Raw genomic sequence first — 10953 nt, 5'->3', positions numbered from 1 at the left:
AGGGAGGAGGAGGGGTCAGGGGGGAGGAGGGGGGAGGAGGGGGGAGGTTGAATGTGTTAATACACAGGAACACTGCATCAAACCAATGCACTGCTCTGAGGCTGGCTGAGCAGCTGAGAGGAGTGCGTCAGCAGTACATTCACGTTCCCACTGAAGGACAAAGGGAGGGGGCAGAGCGAGCATCTTAGCCGCCTGCAACACCGACACACATCGGAGGGGGGGGGGGGGGTAATAGAGAAAAGAGAGAGATTGGAGAATAAACAAGAAGAGGAGATGTGGATTAGAATGCCGCTCCTGCTGTTTCGGTGACGGTGGGCTGCCTGTTAAGACTGCTTGCATGCCTCTCCATCTCTCTCTCACACACTCTGTCTTTCTCTTGCTCTCGATCTGTCAGTGGTTCTCTCTCTCTCTCTCTCTCTCTCTCTCTCTCTCGCTCTCTCGCTCTCTCTCTCTCCTTCTCTTTCAGGGTCTCTCTTTCCCTCCCTCGCCTCTCTCTCTCTCTCTCTCTTTCTCTGTTCTACTCTGGCTACTGCAGTAGTCCACCAGCCAGCCGCAAGTCTGACAGCCACACACATGGCTAACTGCCACAACTTACTACCTCAGCCCTGGAGAGAAAACTAACAAACAAGGGAGCAGGAGGACACTGCAGGAGACAGCCCGGGGGACAAACAGCGAGCGCGGAGAGAAGAAATCTCCAACGTCTTGCTCTGCTTATGGATACAGATACGGAGCTCACTTCCACACACATCCTCCCAGCGTCATCCTCTCTCTTTTTTCTCTCATTGCAGAAGAGGACAGGAGTGCGCGCTCTCCCTCTCCCTTCCCAACAGCCTTTTGCGAAGCTCCAACAGCGCAGCGCATCCCCTCCTCCACCCCCCACACAGCGCCACCATCTCTTCCACCACCCCTAACTCCCCCCCCCCCCAGGAGGAATAGATGGATTACTGCTAACTGTGCACACGGCAGCCTGCAGCTGCTCTGACCAGGGCCAGCCCAACGTTTGGGAGGAATCGAGAGGAGCACAGAGGAGGAGAGGAGAGGAGAGGAGGGGATGACTGTGCCCGGAGTTCTTTAGCCTTTTTCTGTCTCTCAGTCTCTGTCACAACAGGGCTAATCAGCGACCGACAAGCCCTTGGCAAAGTCACAGTGAGGGAGGTCTCTCACCCAAACAGGCGACCAGTCGACGAGCCAACACATGCATCAGGAGCCGACAGAACAGGGGATTTTTTTTTTTGACTTGTTTCAGTTGGTCACTTCCACTTCTTCTCTCCTCCTCTGTGGTGTTGAACTGTGTTATGGAGCGTTGTGATTTATCCACAGTGGAGCTGCATTTTGGAGTCTGCAGCCTGGCAGGGGGGCAGTTAGTGAGGGCAGGAGGGATCCAGGCACCTGCTAAGCCTTCATGGCCTTACCTCTGCCTGTGAGTGTTTTTCATGCTGCTCTCGGTCTTTAATATCAGGAGCCATTTTGTACCTTTGGCTCACAGAGGGCCACATCACTTTTTCCAAAAAGGGAAAACAAGAAAACGTCTGTCTCATGTCAGTCCACGGAGAGGAGTTATAAATGAGTGCGATGCTTGACTGTTGCTTTTAACATTTGGAAAGAGGCAAAAAGGAGCACTTTCAAACTAATGAGGTACGTCACTGACACTCTTACTCAACCGTTTTCTTAAACTGCTTCACTGCTTCCTCTCTGCTACTTCTTGTATTAATCTCTCTCACTCTGTCTCCCTGTCTGTCCCTCTTTTTTCCCCTTCCTTCGCTTACACTACAATTTTGATGTAGCATCTCCCTGCACTGTCGATGGAAGTTGGGAGCCTTGAGTTGCTCCAGCCAGGCTAGGGTGGTCTGTCCTTTGGTGTGTGCCATCTCCCCCCACCATGCAGAATAATGAGCCCTCCACACCATGAGTCCTCTGGGCCAGGTTAGTGTGCAGCCTACCTGGAACGCAGCCCTGCTCGCCTTGCTCTCTCTCATGGTGCCTGCTCTCAGTATGTGCCAGTCCACGGGCCCTGAGATGGGCTCAGCTAACCCCCAGAGCTGTCCAGGTGTGTGCTCCTGCACTAACCAGCTCAGCAAGGTGGTGTGTACCCGCAGAGGTCTGATCAGGGTTCCTCCGAACATCCCAACCAACACCAGGTACTTGAACCTTATGGAAAACAGCATAGAGACTATACAGGCAGACACCTTCAGACACCTGCATCACCTGGAGGTGCTACAGTTGGGCAGGAATGCTATCAGGCAGATTGAAGTGGGGGCCTTCAATGGCCTGACCAGTCTCAACACCCTGGAGCTGTTTGACAACCGACTAACAGTCATACCCAGTGGAGCTTTTGAATACCTGTCAAAGTTGAGAGAATTGTGGCTCCGAAACAATCCCATTGAGAGCATCCCCTCTTACGCCTTCAACCGTGTCCCCTCACTCATGAGACTGGACCTGGGAGAGCTGAGGAAATTGGAGTACATCTCTGATGGGGCGTTTGAGGGCCTTCATAACCTTAAGTACCTGAACTTGGGGATGTGCAACCTGAGGGAATTTCCTCATCTTCTGCCTCTGGTGGGATTGGAGGAGTTAGAGATATCCGAGAATGTTTTCCCTGAACTGAAGCCCGTTTCCTTCCGTGGGCTCAAGAATTTACGTAAACTGTGGATTATGAACTCAGCCATCACTACCATAGAGAGGAATGCGTTTGATGACATCACAGCCTTGGTGGAGCTCAATTTAGCCCATAATAACCTGTCGTCCCTGCCCCATAACCTCTTCACCCCACTGCAGTACCTGGTGGAGCTACACCTACACCACAACCCTTGGCGATGCGACTGTGATGTAGTGTGGCTCTCCTGGTGGCTCAGAGAATACATTCCCACAAATTCCACCTGCTGTGGACGCTGCCACACCCCACTCCACATGAGAGGACGATACCTGGTGGAGGTTGATCAGACCACCTTTCAGTGTTCGGCACCATTCATACTTGATGCTCCGAGAGATCTGAACATTTCGGCAGCGAGGGTGGCAGAACTGAAGTGCCGCACCGCTGCCATGAGCTCGGTCCGATGGCTTCTCCCGAATGGGACTGTGTTGACCCACGGCTCAACTCACCCGAGGATATCTGTCCTCAACGACGGCACGCTCAACTTCTCCAATGTTCTCCCATCAGACACGGGGGTCTACACCTGCATGGTGAGCAACATGGCAGGAAATTCCAATGCCTCGGCCTACCTAAACGTCAGCAATGCTGAACTCAACACATCTAATCTGTCCTACTTCACCACCGTTACAGTGGAAGTTTTGGAGCCCACAGTGGAGGAGACCCCGAAACCCAAGCCTACCGTCCCTGCCTCGCCCTCCGTCTTTCAACCTGTCTTTATCTCCACCCCTACTGTCCTGTTCCAAAACACTCAGACTCCAAGGCAGGTGTCAATTCCCACTGCCAGAGTCCCTAGTGGGCCAGCTGCCAGCCTGGACGAAGTGATGAAAACCACCAAAATCATCATTGGCTGTTTTGTTGCTGTCACCTTGCTGGCAGCTGCCATGTTGATAGCTTTCTATAAGTTGCGCAAGAGGCATCAACAGAGGAGCACGGTGGCAGCAGCCAGGACCATAGAAATCATACAGATGGAGGAAGAAGTTCCTCCTGTTCCGCCGCCCACATCCGGATCTAGCGGCTCTGATGACACAGGGTTGGTACTGCCTACACTAGTGGAACACAACAGCAACACCTTTAAGCCTGGGTACGTGTCCTCCTCCTCCGCATCTCGCTCAGGGGGCTACGGAGCCCACTGGACCCAGAACAACTCTCTTCATCGCTCTGTCAGACAGCATCACAGCCACATCAGCACCATTGCTGATCCCTACGTCATTAAGACTACTCACGGCAAGGAGAAGGTTCAAGAGACCCAAATCTGAGTAATGCTCCCTATGGATCTATCTCTGACTCTGCCCAAACCTCTCCTCTCCTCACTGCTCATCAGTCCATGCAATAGAATGCACAAAGAACAAAACGGTAACTTTCTTTTGTACAGAAGTGCAAAACAGAGACAGTTTTTTGTTTATTGTACATGCCTATACATAAGTATATAAATATGAAAAAATACAAATATATATATAAATGAAAATACCGTCAGGCAGTGGTGAGACATACAGATTATATTAGAAAAGAAAGCAATTTCAAACTATTTTCTAATAACTGGTGACTTCTATTTAAAAAAGACAAAGATAATGAATTGCTTTTTTGACTGAAAATAGAAGGTGATACTGTCTACTGTAGGATAAAAGGAATTTAGTTTGTTTTTTGACCATATTTAAGAGGCAGTAAAAAAAACTCTTTATAAAAAGGCACCAGTTTCTAAATACAACCCCAAATGTAAGCTACAGTTTTTACTGTGCCAAATATTATATGCAATAAAATGGTATTTCCAGACTAAGGAACACAAAAAGACACAGAAGCAAAATCTAGATAGATACAAACATTTGTCCAATAAGCAGCATAATGGCACAGATAGATTGTGCTGTTCAGTAGCTATCAGCCAAATGCTTTTGGACTGCAGTGAATTTCTGCAGCTAAGGTTTAACCCTCTGTTTGCTGGAGCTAAACTGCGTTTATTTGACAGTGCCAGTGCTTCTTAGTTGTAGCGTATCTAAACATGTTTATTTAGTGTGCACATGATTCCCCATTGGTTCAACTGGCAAAGGTGGAATGCAGGCTAATAACAGTTGTTGCAAATAGGTTGTTCTGTTATTGGTTGCATTTGTATTGTTTTTTTTTTGTTGTTCCCTTAGGTTTTGACATGCTTCTTAATGGCTTGTGTAGTGTTTAGGGCTAATTTAGTAATGCATTACAGCAGTTGCCTGACTTGTCTCTGCAAGGGCTCATTCCGATGCTAATTTTTCAAGGGAACAGACATGTGGTGCAGTGATACAGAGCTTTGCTGACCGTTCTGCTTTTGGAGAAAAACACAGGATTGAAACAAAATGAATGTCCGACACCGGGGCTTTTCCATGGACTACATTGAAACATTACTTTGTGTTTCTTTTTTCTTTTAACATTTTATTTTTAGCAACACTATTTTTATGGAGAGACAAAGGAGGCTATAAAAAATAAAAAACCTTTGGTTTGTATTTCTCTAATCAGAAAAACTTTCATCTGATGTTTTTTCTTCTCCCTGAATATATTTCCATTTGTGTGTGTAAGTTGTTTAATCGTAAAGGCTGGAGGCAGTATTGTAAATCGTATCCTACCCCAAACCCCCATCTTACGGTCCTATGCATTTACTTAGTGTCTGCATGAATGGGTCTTTAAGTAACTGGTGTACAATGCTGCATTATACCCCACAGTGGGGCTCTATGCAGGTCAGACAGGCTGTTGGTCTTTGATGCCTCAGCTTAGTTTTCAACATTGATTTCTCAGTGACTGTGAAGGGGAAAAATACATGTATCCCACAGTTCTACAGTTTGTGGGTTTCTTTTCCTTCCGCATTCATTTGCAGGTTGTAGTTTTTATCTGAATCTGACATTTATCAAGGGGGAAAAAAAGCATATGTTGTGTTTGTAACAGAAGACAAAAAACTGGGATTCAACATATGAGGTACAACACAAACCTACTTCAAAAAAAGCAAGTACTAGAATCCAATCTTAATATACCCAGTCCCTCCAGGATTTCGCCAAATTTTTTTTGTGATTGTTGCGATCAAAAATGTTTGATTTTGCGGGGGATTTTCTCAAAAATTGCGCAAGTGAGTTGTCTGTGTAAAATTGCGGCAATTTGAAAAAATTGCAAGTTCAGAAAGAAAAATGATATTTTTATAACACTACCTGATAAAGGAATAAATAATATAATAATAATCACTTCCTGTGATAATAATCATGCTGCACATCACAGAAATATTTTCGTTCTAATCTTTTTTTATTTATTTATTTATTGAACTTAGAGAACCATGGGGCTAAAAGTTACACACAAAAAAAAAAAAAAAAATCATAAAAGTGACGCAACTATACAGAACAGATAGGCTGTGACTGTAATATAGAATATGACTACATCAGCTGTCAAAATAAGAGCTTTAGATGCCGTTTAATTCATGTTAATTCAAAAACACAAAAACAAAGTGTGGTCTCTTACAGCTTGACGCGTGTATAAATTTCCTGTAGCATACAGTAATATGTAATCACTTCCATTGATAATAAGCATTTCATTAGAAACATTTATTGTGAAAACCACATCTCTGCAAACCCTGCCACTTCCATTTCTTCTGCTGTTCTGGTTTCCTCCCGTGCACAGTTTGTTTTGGTGAGGAGATGAGAGGAGGAGAGCCGTAATGATTGTAAATGAGGAGTTATTTGTGTGAATAAAGCGAGTTTTGTCTGAAAAGACTTACTTTATACCCTAATACTTTCAGCGCAGCTTCTGCTGACTACATTTTTCGCAGAAAAAAAAAATCGCAGAAATTTAAAAAAATTCCGCAGTTTGCTTGAACTTGTGTTAATTATTGCAATCGCAAGATCGCGATTTCCTGGAGGGATTGTATACCACCTAACAATGGGAAAGCACACAGATTTGTATTATTTATTTTGTGCAGTTGCTGTGTGTGTCAGTGCATTTCTGAGCAATCTGAATGATCTTAACATCAAGCAGCTAAAAGGCCCCCTGCCATAATTAAGTGTCTGTAGTGACTGAAATGTCTTACACATTATTATTATTATTATTATTATTATTAATTATATTATATAATTATACTGTCTCCCTTCATACAACCACTCATTAGTCCTTCTTATTTTGTACTGATTTTGACATATGCTATTCCAACCTGCAGGTTACTGGTCCTTTAAAAAGTTTAATTTTGCACGACAACAGTGCTCCTGCTGAGGCTATTTGTGGATAAAGAGGAAATTAAAGTGATAATTATGGAGCCTGATGAGTTGACAGGAACACCAAGGCTTCATTTAAAACCTCCAAGCTGGACAGACTGTAACATCAAGAGACAGTAATGTGTTGTGAGTTACTGACTGAAATGCTACTTTACGTATAGCCTACATGTTTCTTTTCTCCAAAATCCACACCACAATGAACTGCATTACAATAGATACACTTCCAGAGCAGTAAAACAAAACAGGAACAGCAACTATGTCACTCTTGAATAGAGGTTGAGTGAGAGAGAGTCCGTTTTCTCAGGAGTTTGTGTCCATTTTTTTTTTAAATAAATGTATTGTTTAAATACTGTGAATACATTAAGGTACAGAACATATTGCAAGCATAAATTAAATACCTCCAATTATTTTGGCGGTTTCCGAAGCTTTAAATGGATGGCTGAGAGTGTTTTCTGGCAGCACACCACTGTGTGAGTACAGGTAGGCCTCAGCAAGCAGATGGAACTCAAGTGTTTCCTCGTTTTCCTTAAGAAAATGTGAGAGCGACACACTACTGAATATTCAGCCACCAACAGAATGTGATGGCTGCTCTTTGCTTTGGCAAAACAGAATGTTCTTGGTTGTTACAGTATGTGTGGGTTGGAAAAGAACAGACTCTTATTATTTCCCCAGCACAGCGTGGCTCTGGCCGTGCAAGCGGCTTCATAAGAGGCTACTGGCTGTTTATAAAGCCTTTAATGTGCTTGATAACCAGCCACATACAAACACTGACAACCACTTCCTTTCTTCCTCCTCCTCCTCCTCTTCATTGGTAGCAGCAAAAGGGGAAGAAAGTCTGGAATTAACATACTGTCAACCATTCAGTCAATTCACCAGTGTCGAGGGTGAGAGGCTGAGGGGTGGACCGTCCAATGTGTTAACCGCTGAAAACAAGGACCCAGACAATAGACCGGCCCTGACAACATCAGTCGGGTTAATATGAATCTTTTCTCTGGGGTGGCTGCATTCTTATCTCTTGCAGCTGAGTCAGTCGTATGCTTTGGCTGTATGTTGCCTTGCTGCAGATGAGCTGTGAAGATGTCTTATCATAACTGCTGCCGTCTCCCTTTCTTCGTCCTCACCCTCTACCGCACGCTAATTGACTTGAAACCACTCACTGAAACCCCCTCATTACAGCACGGACAGGTTGTGTTTTAAGGCGGCGTCTTCCCCCACCTCTATTTCTCTTGTTATCTGTTTGACACACAGCTTTGCATGGCCCTTTGGAGCACGCTCGCTAATGCCCACCTGTTTTTTCCCCTCCTATTGATTTTCAGCCAATGGGTTACTGATAAAGCTTCAGCCAAAGACGTGATTCATCTTTCTGAAGTAAGCAGTGTGTCAGAGGCTCACGGTATCCCTATTGGCAGGGGATGGAAGAGGTGAAAAGAATGGCTAAGCTGCCACCATATAGTTTGTCTCACTTCAGCTTGATAAGATCTGCAGAGAAACAACAGGAAAAGGACTGGGATAAGGCTCTACGGCTGCCGTTCTATGAGGTTAAGGGTTTGTTGGGAACAAGTCCCTGAGCCTCTAGATCCATATCTGTTAATGAAGTCTCTCGCAGTAAGAGGTGTTGGTCAGGTGGCAGAAATTCTGTCACAGTTTCTCCACTGACTGATGCCTTTTTAAGCCCACAAAGGGATTGCAAGAAATGATTCATGGTACTCTTAGAAGTGAGAAATGACCTAGACTCAATTCACATCCCTCTCTCAACACTTGATTAGTCAAGCTACACCTGACAGCACTGTTTTACCATTCTGCTCTACCTTGTCAGGACCCAAGTCTACCGTCACAGCTATTTAAATGTCTACAACAACTACAATGTAAAATTTTAAACAACAGAAACAATGGGATGTGACAACATTGAAGAGAAAAACAATTTTGAAGACATTAATAAGCTTGAATCAAAGAAAATAAAAATAAAATGTGTGTGGCATTTTCCAATTGCACTGGCTATTGGTTTTGGGTCAAGGCAAAACAAAACAAAGAAAACGGGTGAAAAAAACGGGTGAAAAGAAGGTAACAGCTAGTCTCATCTACATCAAAATACAACATAAACCACCATAAAATCTACAAATCTTTTTTTTAAGAACAACTGCCAGTCCAAACAACTTTGATTTTCAGTCTTCAGTGTTCATAGATTTGTACTTTTTTTCTGTAGATGCAATTTCCCCAAGACTTCTTTTTCATAATTAGCTGAATATTGCATGCACATTAAGCGAGAAAACAGAGAAAGTTTATGTGATTACACTGCCAAGAAATTAATTCCATAGCAAAATATGGAAGGAAAGAGAAAAAGGCTACACACACACAGTCTCACACAAACACATACACAGAGCTACATGATAGGACTTTATACGTTTCTAATTCCTCAACATGGCTGTCTGTGCACCAGGTGAGTTGCCTTCTTCTCAAAATACTGACAAGACATTCTTTCTTTGACAGCTTTCTGTCAAATACTGGAGAAGGTATAAGACAGACCTCACTTAACTGAAATAGGGAGGGATGTTTACTTCCCCGTCCTGATTCACTGAAGGTTAAAACGTTAACATACGAAGCCCCCACACATACAGAATGCATGCCCGCATAACATATTGCACATTAAAAAAATTAGAAGCATTGTGTAAAATCCTTTGTCTTAGGTTGTGAAAATATATCACCACAATTATGTTGCTTTAAAGCAGGCGCACAGTGTAGATGAAACTGTACATACAGTGTGTGTCAGTGTCATTGCAATGTAGGCCACTGTGCTCTCTGTGAATCACTGCAGCTCAGGATGAGGAGCGGCATCTTTGTTCCTGGAGGTTTCTTACTCTGACAGTCAGTTACTCTTACTCTTTCATCTCCTCTTATCTTTAATTGTGTATGTGTGTGAACACGTGTGTATGTGTGTGAACACGCGTGTGCGTGTGTGTGCGTGTGTGTGTGTGTGTGTGTGTAACGTCAAAATGCATGCATGACCAAATATTGACCAGGTAACAAATAAACAAAACGGAAGGAATAAGCCAAAAAGAAACACAAATGCACGTTATGGACAGACGACACTGGATGGCACATTCTGTTTGCTACAATGAGGAGGCAGACGAGAGGTAACGTGGCTTTAGTTAAACTGTTAGTGGATGTACTTCTTTATGTATAGTGATGAACATGCCCCTGTGTAGGGGTTCACACAGGAACAGCAGCATCTTTTTAATCTAGTTCCATAGATTTTCACGTTTAGTTTTAAAAGCCCTGAAAAATTCTCCTGCTTAAACACCCTTTGAATAGAAGTGGTGTTGTCCTCGATGACCAAATCATTATCTACCTAAGTCGCAACCATTCTGCTTATTTCATTTGGGAGAGTTTTCATGTCTATAAAACTATGTGGCACTGCATTGTGGCATTGTTACCAGGAAGTAGTGCACATGCCAGGAACACAACCGTTTTTTTATATGGATCTTTTCAAGGCCCTATGTATTGTGGATAGTGTTTGTTGGAAAAACAGTGATCAATGAATCAGAATTTTTTTTTATACTGTATATATATTCTACTTATTGGGTGGGGGTCTGTTTTTGTTTGTTGTTGTAGTTTTTTTTTTTTTTTGGGGGGTGGGGGGTGGGAGGTGAGTTACCTGATGTTGACTGTTGTGTCAATCAAACATGATCAAACTCCTCCCCTACAGTCTTGATCAAAACGGATTTGCTGAGTGTTTTGCCTCTAGCCCCTGAAAACTACATGGTCTACAGTTCAAACGATGAACTTGTACTTTACATAAGTTTATCACAGACTATATTACACAAAGAAACAAAACTACAGTGACTACGAATACTGTAGATCTTCAAGTATCACAAGCACATCTCACACCTGCCACCTTTCTCCTTCTCTCACATAGAGCAAGATGAGTTATTCGCCACGAACTAACCCAGACATATTGAGGTGGTGTGCGAGGAAGCGAGTGAGAAAAAAAGAAAAAGAGAGTTGGGTGAAATTTCAAATGGTACAAAGATATTTTGTGAGCTGCATCAAGCCAACGTGCCACTGACACAGCATCAATTTGAGCTCATAGGTTTC

At 43.7% G+C, this 10953-nt stretch overlaps 1 protein-coding gene across 1 annotated transcript; it reads left to right on the top strand.

Moving 5' to 3' along the window:
* Nucleotides 1–271: 271 nt before the first annotated feature.
* On the top strand, nucleotides 272–7293 carry lrrc4.2 (leucine rich repeat containing 4.2). Its single transcript, XM_069162381.1, has 2 exons — nucleotides 272–1635; nucleotides 1785–7293. The coding sequence occupies exon 2, from the start codon at nucleotides 1906–1908 to the stop codon at nucleotides 3904–3906; it is 2001 nt and encodes a 666-aa protein (XP_069018482.1). The 5' UTR covers nucleotides 272–1635; nucleotides 1785–1905; the 3' UTR covers nucleotides 3907–7293.
* Nucleotides 7294–10953: the final 3660 nt, after the last annotated feature.

Source organism: Embiotoca jacksoni, unplaced genomic scaffold (assembly GCF_022577435.1).
Source record: "Embiotoca jacksoni isolate LCO1_2020_lvr unplaced genomic scaffold, fEmbJac1.0.p SCAF_3, whole genome shotgun sequence".
Taxonomy (NCBI): domain Eukaryota; kingdom Metazoa; phylum Chordata; class Actinopteri; family Embiotocidae; genus Embiotoca; species Embiotoca jacksoni.
Note: the sequence above shows the minus strand (reverse complement) of the source record. Positions and strands in the feature narration are given on the sequence as shown.

What these genes read in the sequence shown, in the direction of transcription:
- lrrc4.2 (XM_069162381.1), top strand. Translation starts at nt 1,906, where the DNA reads ATGAGTCCTCTGGGCCAGGTTAGTGTGCAGCCTACCTGGAACGCAGCC.